We start from the raw sequence: 16,998 nt of genomic DNA on the forward strand, positions 1-16,998 counted from the left end.
CCCCAAGAGGCATAACACTCCCTGATTTGCCCCTCGCTTCAATCTCTTCTCTGATCCTCTTCTTTTTCCTTGCACCATCATCTCACTTCCCACCAGGCTCTCCCTCAGATCCTGCTGTGGAGCTGGCAGTGGGACAGGGGAGGAGGGGACAGCCAGCAGGCACATGGAGCCACAGCTGGTCACAGCGGCAGAGAGAGGCCAGGCACCTCTGCTGGACTCCCAGCTTGGGTTCTCCTCACTGCCCTCCACACCAGTGACCACCAAAATCCAGAAAGGGGACAAGGATGCTGCAGCTTTCCTTCCATGCCTTGCACCAGAGGTGTCCCACAGCCATGGCAGAGGGTCTTTGGGAACAGCCTCCAGGCTGCTGCAGGCATAGACACGTCCTGGACATGTGCAACCACCTGGCCTACTTGTTCGTAGGTTAAAATGGCACCAACAGGTCAAATCCTCTCCCCAGCCCAAAGCCAGGTCCTTTCAACCCACATTTGCATGTGACAGAATTCCCAGGAACCCCACAAAGCCCAACTCCAGCCACACTTCCAGGTGCTCACTTACTTTGTGCTTTAACCCTTCGGCTCCCCACCATGCGGAGGTGCTTCCGAAAATTCCTGAAAGAAAGGCCAAACACAACCTTTGAGAAAAGTGACATGAAGCAACACCTGGGCCCAGAACTGTGAAAACAGGGAGGAAGAAAATAAAATGGGGATGATGGCGTATTTCCTTCTGGGCATTCCAAAGCTGGAGCCCAGGTCCCCAGCCTGCAGGGATTTAGTGCTGGGGGTGGTGATGTTTGTTGAGTGGGGCTGTTCTGAGCTCCCTGGGCTGGTGGTACAGGGCAAGTGGGGTCCCACAGGGCAGCCCCCTGCTCATGGCTGCTTTCCCTTTTCTCTGGTTCAGCTTTACCTGTGCTGTATTTGCTGAGGACACCCACTGCCCATGCTGGCAGTGTTCCCTCTTTTCCTGGGAAAGAGCAGCAACTGCTCCCCTCCCTCCAGCAGGAAAGGGGGGTGCCCAGGCTCTGCACACACCACACTTGTGGCTGTGCTCATTCCCAAACACAGCAGCTCCTAAAACCCCTCCTGTGCTGTTGGTAACCATGCAGCCCGTGCTGCCCTCCAGGCAGAGCCGGGGAGCACCAAAGCAGGTTCTCCCTCCTTGCACAGCAGAGCTCAGTGATGCTGCCTGTCCCCACGGGCCTGCTCTCCCCGTGGGCTGCCCTGGCCTGGCCTCACAGGCAGGTCCAGAGGGGCTGCAGAGCACACAGCTCCTGGGGAAAGCCCTGGGCAGCAGCTACAGCCCAGAGTCAGGTCTGTGTGAGACAGAATGTCCTGGCCACTCCTGAGAGGCCATGGCAAAGGGACTCTGTCCAGCCCCTCTGAGTGCAAGGGACCAGTTTCTCTTAGCTTTTCATCACTCACAAGGCAGGAACGGGACAGAAACAAACAGGACACGAAGAGACAGGGAGGAGCAGCATCAAGAGCAGTGTCACCTGTCCATAAACCCTATTTAGCAACCGTGGCTTCATCCACAGTGCAGCCCCAGGATGACAGAGAGCCCATGCACTGGGCACCCTGCAGTGGGGGAGTCTCCCTGGATTCCTTGTGCCCCCCAACACACAGGGCAAACACCAGATAACACACACCACAGCTGGTGAAAGGGGTAAGTCACAAGTTGTCTGGCTCACACACAGGTTAGTGGAATGAGTAAGGACATGATACAACCATGCAGATGCTTTAGCAAACTGATTGGACCAAAAGACACTTCCAGCACTGACAAGAAGTTGTTCAGAGAAACTCAGAAACATCTGCTCCTGTCCAGGAGATCCACACAAGCCCAGTCCTCATGGGAGAGCACTTCACCCACGTCACCTCCTGTACTTCCCCTCTTTGGCCTGGGAACCCTTGCTGTCATCAGGCTCCAAATTCAGCAAGAAGCAAAACCAGCAGCTGGAACAGCATTATTCCATGCCAAACTTCTGTCTATGCTTGGGCTATTAATGTTTCCCAAATATTTATTTTGTCTCTGCTTGGGTACATGAAGATTCACTGCTGTGGATCAGACAAGTGCCCCTTTAGACAAATCCCTGGCCTGGCTCTTTGTACAAAGCCTTCTGGAGTGCACCACCACTGACAACTGCGTCTGTCTTACAGTGCATTAGATTAAAATACAAATAAATACAACATTTTAAGGGAACCAGGGCTGTTCTTTACACAAAAATGTCTTAGACATACATTATATGGAAATCTTTGTGGTCTGTTGTGAGGCTGAGATCATACCAGAAACTGAGCACCAATGTTAATTGCCCAAGGCCACTGTCACATCCTTTGGGCTTTTGGCATTTGGATTAAAACCCATTTTCTGTTAAATGTCCTCTCCACAGAGGAGTTTCTTCAGACCCTGGGGGAAGAGGGGCAAAGCAGCCTTTGCCATGGAAGGAGGTTGCTGCCTGGTCAGCTTGGGCTCTCCCATGAGAGACCTAAATACCATCTCCTAAACACCACTGAGAGCAGCTCCAAGGAGAATCCAGCTGTTGAAGGTTAACCACTGCACTAAATACAGAATGGGACAAAAGCCTTTTGCTCCATCTCTTTCCTTCTAGAAAAAACAGCACATTGGAAGAGCAGTGCAAGTCTGGGACAGCCTCCTAACGTGGCCACACTGAACGTCTAGGTCCTTCTGAGGGCTTCTTGCCTCAGGCTCCTCTGTGCCTGCATATCAGCACGACAGGACTGGCCCTGGGAAAGCTGCAACCAGCTCTGTCAGGCTCCCCAAAGCTGCCCAGCCTTCCTGCCTGCCTCCTGCACCTGTGGCATTTGATCCCTTCCGAGATCCCTCCATCCATGGTGACACAACCAGAATCCCTCGAGTTTCAGTGATGAAATGTCTGTATCACTCCCTTTTCTCCTCCAGTGTGCCTCATGGTCTGCATGGCCCCATGGCACCTCCAGGGTATCCATCCCAGCCAGAGGGGCTCCAAGACACTGCAGCCCCACTCCAGCTCTGCCTGCAGTGGGTCACCAGACTCTGCCCAGCCTTTTCACCACCCGAACTCCTGGCAGCACCTCTCACACTCCCCTCTCTGGCTGCTCCAGCTGTGGGCAAAGCTCTGGGCATCCCTCACTCCAAGACTTGCCACTACCTAACAAATTCTGAGAAATCTCTCTTTTTAAAGACACACTGTCTATTTGTTTAGAGTGTCTTTAGTTTGGATTTTTATTTCTCTGTACTGATGAAAAAAATCTCATCATTCTGAAGATGCTAAAAACCCCATATTTCCTCCTAATTTCTCAGTTAAGAAAACCTGATGTTTTTCTCTCACCTGGTTTTGAACTGTGCTGAAGTGATCATGGCAGTTTTAAACCAATGACAGATGCTGTGTTATCCTTCTTAGTAGGCTGCCACAAGTCTTGGAACATTTAAAAAACCAAACTAGTTCTGATTCCTACTGTAAGTGACGTGCCAGAGGAGGCCTGCAGAAGGAAACCAGGCCCTCCTGTAATACCTGGACAAGGAATCAGTCCCCATCCACTTTTATTTCCCTTCTATTATTGAAAAAGAAAGACTTAAGAATAGATTTCTGGTCACTAGAGATGTCAATTTTGCCTAGGTCTTAGATTTTTGAGGTGCATTTGTAGATGCAGCAATGGCACATACAATATTCATCTAACCTCAAACAAATTTCTGCTTGTGGCAGGGGAGTTGGAACTAGATCCTATTTTAGGTTTCTTCCAATCCAAACCACTCTGTGATATGAAATTCCAAGTTGGAATGAGGAAACTGCATCTTTAATTTTTAAAGTATTTCCCTGCCTGAGGCACAAATCACATGGAATGCTAAAAAGCAACTTAACAGTGCTCTTTAAGAAGATGGAGATCAGCTATCCTGAGCATCATTCACCTCCACAGCTCCAGCAGAGCCACTGCCAGTGTCCCCAGGAACAGCACAGAGACAGGGACAGCCACGGTCACGGCACCAGGGTTGAGCAGTGACCCCAAGGGCCCATGCAACACCAGCCACAGCTGCAGGGGGAAGGGGCCCTACCTCTGGATAAGAGCTGCAGAATCATTCTCTCGTTTCCGTCTCTTCCTCTCTGCGTAGCCCCTGAACGCCCTGGGAAACCATTTCAAGGCATTAACCAAGTCCACAGCTTGGAATTGGAGAGGACAAGGGACACACAGACGGAAGCTCCTGGCAGACAACAGAGGTGGAGCTGCCCATGGGGCTGGGCAGCACCGTGTGTGGGTCAGGGCAGGGCACTCAAACCACAGCTCCTCACTCCCTAGGGCTGCTCCTCAAACATCAGAACGTGGCCCAAAGGAGCAACCACCATCCCTGCTCTGCAGAATGGACCTGGGAGCTGCAGCCACAGCCTCTCTGCACACCAGCATCGAGAGGGACAAAGCGTGCCAGCAACTGAGGGCTGCGCTCAGAGGATGAGGATGGTTTGGTGGGATCCACATAGGCCTACCTGGTGTAGCCACCTAACCTCCTGCCAGCTGACAGACAGCCCCTAGCACAGGGAAAGCATGAGTGAATATGATGGACAGGAGAGGAGAGTTTATCCAGGACACCAACAGACAAGGAAATAAAAAAAATGAAGATTATACTTACGAGATGCTAGAGATTCCAGGAGATGCAGGGAAAAAGAGAGAGAAGAGGAATTTATTAGTGCTCAGCCCCAGCCAGTGTTCTAAGGGAATTCTCACTCCAGAAGGAATATTTCTTGTTAGGTGGAAGGAAATTGCTTTTTAAATTAAACATTTCTCAGTGGTGAGACTCCTCCTTGACTGAGCTCAGTCCTCCCTGGGGCAGGGCTGACATGTGGCTTGGATGCAAACTGAGCTCCAGGCAGACCCAGAGAACGTGCAGATCCACAGGAGCTGAGTGTGGCCTGTCAGGCTGCAGCACCACGAGCTCCTGGAGCAGGGAGAGCTGCTCCCACCATGACAAACACTGTCTGCTCCATGAAGGCAGCGGGCACAGCAGGTTGAAAATGCTGGAGCAGAGGCCAGGGGCACCTGGGGAGCCACCCAAGCGCTTTGGGGAGATGCCCTGAACTTCTGCAGGTGTTTCTGCATCACTTCAGAGGCAGCACAGAAGCTCCAGAAATGTTAACCAAGGAGCCACATCAACCAAGGGAGCTGTGCTCCTCAAGGGCTCCCTCAGGGCACCATTCCACATACCAACCCCAAGCTGGCCTTCAAGCCCTGTAAACCATGGGCCATCATCCTGCATCAAATCTGCCCAGAAAACACAAAGGTTATGTCCAAATGTGCTGATTTTACATGTGGTTTGTGGGTCAGATCAGGACCCACATTTTAAAATGTTTTTTATCTGGGGGATGTAGCTACCCCAGTCCTCAACTCCAGATCCAGCCCTCCCTACATGAATCCTTCCAGGTCTGATCCAGTCTGGGTTGTCCCAAGAGAAATAATCAGCCTCTTTTCAGAATTTTGTGAGGGAAAAGTACAAGGGGAAGAAGAAATGTCAGAGAAGCAAGAGTACAAAAAGGACATCAGATTAGACAAGAAGAAAACAGAGAGCTGAGGGTGTCCCACACATTGGAAGAAGCACACAAGAAAAAGGTGACAAGGCTGGGTTTTCCAGTCAGGTAGGAAATAATCAAAACCAGGAAGGCAGCACTCGCTGGCAAGCCTGGAGAACAACCTGGAGACCTGGTACAACCAGGGTACAACCTGGACACAAGGCTTCCCTTACCCTGCTCAGCCCTTTGAGAGCTGCCTCCTCCCAAACACAGCAGCCAGGAACCTGCACGGAGTGTGGAGGGAAAGGCTCCTCCTAACTCACACCCCGTCATACTTTACAGAGCTTTTACTGATACTTCTTCACACATGCACACCAGTGCAGAGCTGCAGGGCTCTTATCCCAGAGGAAGGCACCTCTCTGGAGTGAGGGATGCAGGACAAGCCTGGAATAATCTTCCCTTGGGAAGTGTGTGCAGCAGAAGCAGCTGGTGGAGGGTCTCAGCTGGTGATCCACAGGACCCTTGCTCTGCAGAGGCAGCCAGGCCACAGTGTCACAGACAAAACCAGGGAAGCAGAGAAGAGCTGGGTAGCCCAAGGAGTTAAAGAAGGCAAAACCAAACAAATGAGAGCAGTAGCAAAGAACTAGGAAATGGGAAAAGAAAATTAACAAGAGACAAGTTTCCCTCGTTCTTTCTCATCCCTGAACAGTGACGCCAAAGACACAACTCCTGCTCCAGGCTCTCAGCTTTGAGCACATCCAGACTCTGAGGTACAGAACAAAATGCACAGCAGTGGTTTCACTTACGCTTGCATAGTTGTAGTAGCAGTGTGAAAACTGAAGAGGTTCTCTTTTGGGAACCAGGTTCGTATGGGGACATCATCTGCAAGAGAGAGAGAGCAAAGCCTGAGCACTCAGCAGGCACAGACATCCTTCAGACAGCCACACTTCCTCCCCAGAAAACTGAGCTTTTTCTCACAGGACTTTTCCTTCAGCATCCTGACCTGACTGAACAGGAGCTCAAGTCTCATCCTCCTCATATAAATGCACACTGCTACCGAGCGTTCTGTAAATTCCTGCAAAGCCTGTCTATCAGGATACTAAGTGAAGAATAAAAGCTTTATCTTAAACACTGAAGATTAGAATAATCCAGGAATTACAGAACTGACATTTGAACTAGGAAAAAAAAAAGCAGGGAAAAGAAACATTTTTCATGAAGGGCATTTTCCTGTCTCTGCCTTTTCCTTTATACCACTGATTTAAACTGTCCCATTCCTCCAGCTCTTTCTGACACAGCCCAGTAGAAAAGTATTTACCTTCCACTCAGAACAGTAAGCCTGAAATATCCTCTCTTTTTCTGTCACTGAAGTTTCAATAAACCCCTCTCACAGCTGCTCCTGGTGACTTGGCCTTCAGGAGTTTCCCTGGTTTGGAAGTCAAACCACCCATCAGCTCCACAACCTGCAGATAACTGAGCTGATTTAGTCACCTCTCTCTGTTAGCTGCCCTGCCCAAACCAGTTGTGGGTTTTTTTCCTAATTCCAGGGCATCACAACTCTGCATCACCTTCACTGAATGACCACTAAGGCAAAAAGCAAAGTGAGTCAGCAATTATATATGGAAGAGGAACCTGCCCAAGCAGCAGCTCCTGCTGAGAACTCCCAGGCTGGAGTCAGGCAGGCAGGGAATCAGAGTGGTATTGAAATCCACTGCCACAACACTTGTGAGATCTCAGAGGACTGGATTCCTGGGGTTGGGGGATACCTGATTTGTCATCTTGCTTTACACCCAATTTGTGGCTCCCTTGCCTAATGCTTTGCTCCATGTTGCTGATTGTGTCTTGCCTCAGTCATTCAAGCCTTCAGATCTGATAATATTTAATATTCTGGCATTGTCAAGGTATGTTTTAATTCACTTTCACTGGCCCAAGCCCAGTCAAACTGCCCACTGCAGGCATAATTACCACAGACCAGCTATCTTATCAAATGTTTTGTACAGATCATCATATCCTACAGATTATTCCCTGAAAAGTACAGAAAGTGGCTGCAATTACAGATGCAAAAAATGCTAAGTGCAACTGGGGAGCTTTCCTTTGAAGTGCAGCTTCCAAGAAATCTATAGAAAGCTGTACCAGACACTCCTTCTCAGCTCACAGTTTACGTCAAGTCTTGATTCAAAGCACTCCAAGGAAATATAGATGTTAAATGAAACTGCATTCCAGTATGCTAAAGACTTCCTTCTGATGCAGTCCCAAAGTCTGCTCTCCTCCAAAACACTCAGACAGAAGCAAAGCAGAACAACTCAAGACTGCAAATGAATTACTTGTTTGAAGCCTCCAACCCACAGAAGCAGCAAAGGAGAAGTTGTATAAATTCCTTTTTAGCCAACAATTCTGTACAGGCTTCTCACGGACTACTCATCTCAAAAGACTGACAATCCCTTAATGTGTTTTACAGCTTTAAAGCCAGAGCAGCTGCTGATGACCAGGAGCAAGACAAGCTGGCCTCTAACTGAGCTCAGCATATTTCAAACTCCTCCTTTGACAATCCCTTTGCAGGAATGCTGCCCCACAGAACCAGAAGGGCCCAGGATCAAAACCCCTGCGTTGGGATGAGATGGGTGTCACCTCTGGTGTCACTCACCAGACACTCGATCGACACTGTACATCCTCTCCAGCCTTTTCCTGTGCCACCCAGCCTCACCAGGCGGGTGCTGCTCCAGCTCAATGGACTGCTGGGAAGGGGCAGCCAGCCTGGTGCAGTTGGGGCACTCCTTGGAGCCCTGGCGGCCGCCCGGCCAGGCCTTGCAGTGCCGGACGCCGTGCGAGCCGCCGGCGCCGTGCGCGTGGTGGCCGTGGTGACACTCCTCGTGGGCAGCCCCCTTCATCACCACCAGTTCCACGCTGTCGTTCTCGTGCTCCGACAGCATTGGCCTCTCGCCGGAGATGGTGTAGACTCGTGGCTTGGGGCCCTCGCTCGGCATCTTCTCCGCCTGCTCCTCCGTGAAGCTCCTTTCGAATTTGCCGTCCGAGATGACCGAGAGCCTGCGCTTGTTCTGGGCCACCTGCTGCATCTCAGGGGAGTCCTCCTGCCCGATGTAGGAGTCTGCTAGCAGGTGATCTGAAACAAAAGGCACGTTTTCCTTAAAGCAAAGCCCTGCAGACAATTCAGAAGGCTCTTTGCTGCGTAGGGGAGACAGAAATCAGGAGGTCCCCACAGCGTTTCAGCTGAACGCGTGCCCATCACCACCTTCTAAACATTCATTGAAATGAGAGATATTTCTCACAGAGAGACCCGGTATTTTAAGCATGTGTGGCCACCCAACAACTCTAGAAGCAAATGCAGGTCTCGTAGCACAACCCAAAAATGCTGCCATGCAAGACAGCCCTGGTTCAGCTGCAGCCCTGTTCAGCCACACGAGGGCTATGGAGCTGGTACAGTCTGCGGGACAAGGACCAGCACCACCTTCTCCAAGTGCCAAGCTCTGTTTGGTGCATTAAGTTCTTTCAGAACACTGGCAAAGGGGCAAACCAATGAAGTTTTTTTGTTGGGTTTTTTTTTTAACTCCTGATTTTCTGCCAGGTGGTTTGACATGAAAAGAAATACAGCAAGACTTCAGCTGACAGCTGTGGCACAGCACCCCGCTCCCTGCACGCCCCGGTCTCACAGATGGCCACGGGCGTAAGAAAACACAGCCGCTCCCTTTGCAGGGTAGGAAGATCCAAAGGAGAGAGGCCCATGAGTGCAACTATCTTTGGAGCCCACACACTGGATGAAGTGCCAGGAAATCTCAGCATTTCCATGGCAATTCCATGCATGAACCCAACAGTAGCTCCCACCCACCTGCTAATCCTTTTTCAAGTGGTTGTTAATTACCTCTTACACTTCCCTTCAGATGGGAAGCAGCTCAGGGACTGGCAAAAAGGCTCAGCAGGGAATACATTATTCATGTGACTACTACCCAAAAAATGAAATCATTAGTGTCCAGCACAGACAGAAACACTTAAAACAGGGGCAGAAAGCAAACCCAAGCCTTTACTTTAGTAGATATTTAAGGAACGAAACTTCTTTAGCTACTGAGTCATGACCTGGAAGAACTCATCCACAATTTGAAGGCTTGGCTACCTTGCAATTGGCCATGAAGTGAAGGAAGAAGAGGAGAACGACCTCTAGACAAGAGTGGTGGTGTCTGTGTGTAACGTGGACCTTTCACTGCTGCCACATTCTGCCATGAAGTGCTCCTGTGCCCCTCTGAGAGGAGCCACCCAAGCTGAGGCCATACACAGTCAGCTTTTGAATCTGAAATCCATGCTGGAACATGCTCACATTGCCCAGGGCCTCTCCCCCTGCTCTGTTTGCAACCAGAACTGAGCTGGAACTGGTACAGGGTGTCACCCTTGCCTCATTTTTCTGCTTGAGCTACAACTTCCTCCAGCACCATTAGGAAATAAATCAGTCTGGCCATTCTGCTCAAGAAGGGACTGTCAGGGCTGCTCAGGCTGACACAAGTCAGGTTTCCTTTCATTTATCTCTTCACAGTCTCTGGATACTGGAGCTGGCCAGGAGAAGACACTGCAGGAGTCCTGAAGAAAGAGCTGTGCCTTTTGAACCTGCAGCTGATGTTCTGTCCAGGCTTCACACAAAGTCAAAAATCCATGCCCGTGTGTATGAGGGGTAGTGCCCCTCAGACACTGCCCAGGTAATGTGAAAAGCTGGCAGGGCTCTACTTTGCCCCATGGTCAGTGTGGACGTCTGCACCTGCTCCAGGAGGAGCCTGATGAACAACAAGGGCCATTCCAGTGGAGGAAGGTGCTCCACACACAGGCTGGCATTCCAAAGCCTGTACCCAGCTGCAGGTGCAGTGTCACAGAACAGTGACACAGGCCCGAGTCTCTCAAACCACGTGTCACCCTTCAAGAGGCAGCAGGTCCCCTGCATCTGCTCTCCAGCAGCTCAGATCCTCCCCAGCTCCAGGATTAACTCTGCTCTAGAGTGGGCATATCTTGGGAAAACACCACCAAATGACTCCTTGAGATCTGCCAAGATCTGTGCTTGCTAATAGTGCCAAACAAACCATTTTTAAAATTAAAAACAAAGGCCAGCTCTAAGTACTCGTCTCAACTTGTCAAATTTACTAATCTGTGTGGGCAGAGTGACGCTACAGATTTCTTAAGACACCACAAAATCGTGGCTGACAGCTGCCCCTGCTCCTCCTGAAACTGATACTTGTATGGAAGATGCACAGCCTCCTCAGAGGGAACACACAGGAGTGTCACCTTCACTCACACACTGACAGCTCTGGAATTCAGAGATCCAGGAATTCCTGAGCCCCGAGATCTGTGGCTAAATGGAAAAATGAGGTCCCCAAAGCATAATATGCCTGAAAATGTTGATGATCACAAGAGCAAAGAGACCAATTCCAGTCTCTGTTTTATAGGCACTAAGGTCTTTTCAGCTCCATAAAATTTACAGACATTTCAGGGAGCCATGACTGCTTTCAATAAGCATCATTTGTTTACTGAAATCCTGGCAGGATTGACCAGATATATTTGAAATAAACTACTTACCTGATCTAGCATGCAAAATGTGAGCATCATTCTTCCTACCTTACTTGTCCCCTCCTCAAGGTGTTTCCACTTGTACTTACAAAGGAATTTTCATGATCTACAGTACAAAGGGCTGCCAGCACACCAATGTGCTTTCTTTTTGTAAAACAATTGGATGATTCTTCATTTTCATTCAATTTAGCACCTTCAGTAATTACACACTGGAGAAGCAACTTCATATGCAAAGGGAGTGCAAAGCTTTATTCAAGAGTAGTCGTTAATATAGAATTTACCTACAGAAAAAAAAATAGTGTGGAAGGAAAAGAGATTCAAACATCCATCATAATGAATGATTGGCCTGTAGAACAGAATCCACACCACTTCAGGCTGGTCCAGAAATCAATGCTGGATTAGAGCTGAGCCACAGGAGCATTGGGTGAGGAGAACCAAGGGGCACTAATGACTGGAGCTGCCTTCTGGAGTCAGCTGCAGCAGGCTGCTGTTAACACCCTCGCCTTGAGCTGCTGCTCCCTTCTTTTCATTTTCACATCGTTCTTGCCACCTCTCCCACTCCCAGCTGCTCCAGCCACCTGCCACAGCAGCCCTGGCCAGCGTGACTGGGCAGCCTGGCACAGCTCCCTCCTCCTTGGTGCCAACCGAGCTGCCCTGGGAACGACTCTGCTCCCCTCAGCAGCAACACCTGTGTCTCACACAGCTGCAAAGCTACCTAGGACCAGATAAATCAGGTTCCTCAGGTTCTTTTCACCTTGATTCCTGCTCTACATGGATTTGTTGTGCATGAGGGACTGAGCACAAGGCAAAGGGAAGAAGACCAACCTGCTTGATCTGTAGATCATGTGTCCATCTGTATCAGGAACATCCCAGGTGGTATTTCCATTCAGCAGGGTTTGGCATCCAGTCCTGAGGGCCAAACCACTTCTCACCCTCCTCATTACGTACCTGAACATGAGTCTTTTTGTCTTTTTGGCTTCACTTGCTCCTGTCTGACATTTCTTTCTGTACCTTCCACGCAGCACTGCCCAACACAGGGCACATGCATGACCAAAGACTGACAGCAGTGATAATAAAATAAAAAGTGCTGGGCAACTGGCAGTGTCTTGGGGAAAAAAAGAGCCCACATTCCCAGTACATGTAGTTCCTGATCATTAGGCATTTATTATTATTATTAGATATTTACAATACATCCTTTCTCATTCAGGAACTCTAGTCTGAGCACTCACTCTGACTTAGGGAACTGAGAAAGGACTTGCACCTTTTCCTTTCACTGCCACCCCATTTCTCCAGAGCAGGGAACACGCTGGGAACAGCCCCAGCTGACTGATGCCCATCCACAACTGTGGAGCCAAACTCCTTTCTGCTGCAGAATGCCTTGTGACCCCGTGGGATGAGAAGTTTATAAATCAAGGCAGAATACAGCCACAAGGCACAGACAGAAGCTCCAAATTTATTCCTGTATTTAGCAGCTAAACTGATGATTAAAGCACCTTAGATTTAAAGCCTCCGCTCCAGCATCAGAGGCAAAGTGGCAAAGGGGAATCCAGATAAACCATATTAAAAGAACATCTGTCATCTCAGCAAAAAAAAAGAAAATCAGAGACAGTTCTTTCTTCCCTGTTCCTCCTCAGCTGGAACTCTCTGGACCTGATGTTTATGACAATTAAGTTCCAACTTTATATCAAAGAACTGCCATAGTCACTGAAGATGAATGGAAAGTTTTTGGGCGTATGTACGTGGCCCTGCTCATAGAAATAGGAATGAGGTTAATGATGTTTTTACCTTGCACCAGGAGGAATCCAGGTGATTCCCTCAGTGAGGAGAGCAGAGAGGTGCTCTGGCCAGAGCCAAGGGCACTACAAAACCCACAACAACCATTCAAATGGCACAGCTGAGAAGTTTCTCTTGCAATCTCAATTCCAAGACCTCCCACATGCCTGTCACTGCCTCTCAGGTGAGCTGCCAGGTCCTGGTCTCCTCTGCTCCCTCTCAGAGATGTAATCCAGAGCTTCTCCCCATGTCCTCTGTTCTCCCAACAATGTGACCCTTGGCACAGGACAGGCAGCCCACCTTGCTGGGCTCAGGGCTGAAATGCGATCAGGAACACAGGTGGGTTTGGAATGTCTCCAGAGAGGGACACTCCACACCCTCCCCAGGCACCTGATGCAGAGCTCTTTCTACCTTCCTCATGCTGAGGTGGAACTTCTTGTGTTTTAGTTGATGGCCACTGCTCCCTGTCTAAGTGTCTAGTGTGCACTAACCAGATCCCCTCTGAGACTTCTCTGCTCCAGACTAACCAGACCCAGCTCCTGCAGTCTCTCCTCATATGAGGGATGCTCCAGACCCCTCATCACCTTTGTGGCCTCTGCTGGACCCTCTGCAGCAGCTCCTTGTCTTCCTTGAGCTGTGCACAAGGACCTGCAGAGTGTTCACTATGGGTTACCTGAGGCCTGACCAAGCCAGCCCCATCATGACTTTACTGGGCACCCCAATCCCACTGCTCCAGAGGAGGGAACATCACACACTTCATTGCAAAGCCACAGGGAACAGCCAAAGGCTGCTTCTGGAAGGGAGCTGCTCTGAGAAACCAGAAGGTCACTTAGCTATGACAAAATGGTTCCAATTAAGTCTTCTCTGCTCAAACGGGCTTTGAAAACAAACAAACTCAAGATAGCATTGACCTGGTGTCTCACAGGTGAGTAACCTTTTAGTCTGGCCTGTAACATTAATGTGAATAGATGGAATTGCTACTGTGAGACACGACCCAAAGGAGCAAGTGGCAGCTCCTCCATGGCCTCATCATCTCCATGGTAACACCGTGACCTACGTCTTTGTTCCCTTTCTAAGCCAACACCATATTCCACAGCAAGTTGCAGGATACACCCACACCATCCTTGCACTAGCTGATGCTGGAAGCAGCCTGAAGCCCTCAGAGATGAGATTTCACATCCCGGCTCTGTCCTGGGCTCAGGCCACCTACAACTCCCTCCAGAGCACAGGCTCTTCCCCAAAAGGCCACCTCCACCTCATCAGCAGAGGGATACACTGAGAGCAGGGCCAGCTGCACTGCTGGGTCTGTCCTGGGGACAAAACAAATATCCTCTAGAGAAAAAGGTCAACCTGGTGCTTACTCTGAACCAGGCTGGGCTGGCAGCTCCACAGTCTAGGAGCTGGGCCTCCCATCAGGAAGAATCAGAAGCTGTGACCAATAAATGCTCCTCCTCACCTTTCTTCCCTCCAGGTACACCCTGCAACACCTGCAAGCCTCCTTACCTCGTGCAGCTGTGCAACTCCACACACCCTTGCCCCAGCAAAGCGAGCAGAGCATGAACACACTGCTGTTTTACTGAAAACAGAAGGAAAACACAGCCTTGCACATAATTTAGCCCTTGGAGGAGGCAGCTGGCCTGTCCTGCTGATCTGCAATCCCTCTCCTGCTCTTCATTACCACTCCCCAATTTCTCCAAGACATTCTGCCACACACAAACACACAAGCTCTCCAGCGGATAAAACCACAAATAAAAGTTATGATTGAAGAAGCAGCTCTTTGATCAGCTGTGGAATGTGAAGTTATGAGGGATGCAAAAGCCATTTTATCTTTTCCTTTCCTTCGAGTCAAGGGACTAAAAAGATAAAAAAAGGCAAACTAAAATGGACAATCCTCAGAGAACAAAGTGCAGCAAAGTGGAGCAAGTTGGGGCAGTGAATGCACACTCAGCATCTCCCTCCACACCTCCATGGATGTCCTGGGGCTGCCTGGGGTGTCAGAGCTTCACCCCTCTGCTGGGGAGCTGAACCAGCAGATAAAGCAACAAAGACATCCCAAAGATTCACACCTGCCTCATTTTCTGCTTGAGGACTGCCCTGCACAGGGAGAGAGAAAGGTCCAGAAAAGGAGGATCCTGCCCTTCCCTCCTCCATTTATGTCTTCATTGTCCCACGGATGGCTCCACCACCTTTCTGCTCCTCAAAATCCACACCTCTTTTCCCTCACTGCATTCATCAGTGACTTTAAACATTTCTTAAACCATTGTTTTCTGGACTGAATCAAGGCCTGCCTTCTTCCAGTCATATTTAGGCCAGAGCCTTCATCCCAGCTCAGTGTGCTGGCAGTGCAAGGGGCACCTGGCTGCACAGCTGGGGTTATGACAGCAGAAACAGGCCTGTCCCACCAGGCACAAGGTGAAAGCTCAGAGCTGACAGGTTCACACAGGCACTGAGGACTCAATTCTGCTCACATTGCCTCTGTCTGCTCTCTGAGGAGCTGGAGCTGATTCAGGTCACTCTGGATCAATGCTACACCTTCAACTTCTGCAGCAGAGGCCCTTCCTTTGCTTCCCTGCAGCCTCTGGGTGACAGCTCAGGCTGCAGCTCCAGCACCTTGCCCAGCCAAAGGTGAAGCCTCCAGAACTTGCTCAAGTGATCCTGAGATGGAATTTCTGCAGGAAGGAAAGATGTGACTTCCCTGTGATCAAGCTGCTGGGATGAACTAAAAGGAGCCAAATTTTCTACTCACAGCATTTTTTTATTGGATAGCAACCTTCCTACTGGGGTTATTTATAAAGAAGTGTTACAGACTGTGTTAAGTTATACATTGCAGAATTTCAAAAGATGACTTAAAAATGACGATTCTTTTTTTTTTCCCCTCCTCTCTTCCTCAGAATTTAGAGTAATTTCTAGGGAATTTTATTTCTTTCCAAGTGAATACTTAAGGATCCCATAAGTATTGTGGTATTTCCAAGTGTGTCTCTCACTGCTTGATTCTTGCCTGTGGCAACTAAATTCTCCTGGATTCAATAACGATCTCAAGGCTGATACACCAAGAGGTAGTAGGTGAAAAGGCTTCCCTGGAGAGCTTATGGATGTCACAGGCACGGACAGGGCTGAAATGCTGCTCTGGAGGATGTGGCACATGATCCAGGAGCCACATCAGCTCCCTTGCCATGCTCTCCTTACTGACAGTCAGAGCAACCAGGAGCACCCCAAGGATGAGTTAACAGCAGCTTTTCATGCACATCAGAGAGGCTCCCACTCCCTCCATCTCACCAGGGCTGCCCAGGCCTCAGGCACCTGAACACATCTGTAATTTCCTCTTGACTCCATCAGAGATCCTCTGCCTGGCCCCAGCATGACACCACAGGCACTACAAGGGTGCTACAAAGTGAGCAGCAGCCAACACTTCTCCCTGTTGCAAACTGGGCTGGGGGAGCTGCAAAAAAAGCCTGGCAAAGACTCCAGGTGACAGAAGCACCTGCAGAAATGGCCATGATGGAAGGAACAAAAAAATTCAAGTTTTTCCATTCTGGGAAGTTCCTGCCAGCCAGTCTCTGCACAGTCTGTCCAGTCCCCCCTTCCTGCTGCCCCACAGACACCTCAATTGAGCTGCACCAAACCCCAGCCTTTCTCTTCCCATCCTTTCCTACCTCCATGTGCTGCTCTTAGACCAAATATCGTAACTAAAGGTGTCACTGGAATTACTCATGAAAAGAAACCAAGAAAACCTCAGGATGTTGTCTTAGAGCCTTTCCATTTACAACCTTGGCACAATTCAGCCAAGGACAACTTAAAGGTCATTAGAACAGATCCAAGGAAAAAGGAAACAATTCAGCTGGCTGCCAAGGACTGTGTGACTGCTCTTATAGCAAGAGGCATCTCCTGTACAGGCTTAAACACACACAGCTTACCTAAAATGATAACATCACTCTATGTTACATTCTGTTTAATAACTTTATCCCCTGCATAGCAGTTCAAGAGCACAGAACAATTTGTTACTTGTTCACACAGACTTTCTGTGGATTCCACAGGATTTTCTGTAGGTTTTGAAATTAATTTACTGTCTGTGCAATATTTTCTTTCGTCACAGAGAAGACACAGCCCCGTTAGAACTTAGGTGAGTTTATCTTTTGCTCTCCTGCCTATCAAGCAGAACTCATGATATGCTGATGGGGACA

At 49.4% G+C, this 16,998-nt stretch overlaps 1 protein-coding gene across 4 annotated transcripts in view; it reads right to left on the reverse strand.

The window, feature by feature from the left end:
• Nucleotides 1–16,998, reverse strand: part of NSMF (NMDA receptor synaptonuclear signaling and neuronal migration factor) — a 46,502-nt gene that overhangs the window by 15,846 nt on the left and 13,658 nt on the right. For 2 of the 4 annotated variants that reach the window (XM_088065850.1, XM_005527172.3), the window contains 4 exons: nucleotides 8,130–8,606; nucleotides 6,295–6,370; nucleotides 4,045–4,113; nucleotides 559–611 (listed from right to left, as the gene is read on the reverse strand). In XM_088065850.1, the coding sequence (XP_087921976.1) occupies nucleotides 559–611; nucleotides 4,045–4,113; nucleotides 6,295–6,370; nucleotides 8,130–8,606 (675 nt within the window). Of the gene's footprint in view, nucleotides 1–558; nucleotides 612–4,044; nucleotides 4,114–6,294; nucleotides 6,371–8,129; nucleotides 8,607–11,869; nucleotides 11,983–16,998 lie in introns of those variants that run through there. The other 2 variants (XM_088065851.1, XM_005527174.3) reach the window with 2 other exon arrangements.

This window comes from Pseudopodoces humilis, chromosome 22, assembly GCF_049639895.1.
Source record: "Pseudopodoces humilis isolate 2021_Gansu_Grassland_sample_001 chromosome 22, ASM4963989v1, whole genome shotgun sequence".
Classification (NCBI taxonomy): Eukaryota; Metazoa; Chordata; class Aves; order Passeriformes; family Paridae; genus Pseudopodoces; species Pseudopodoces humilis.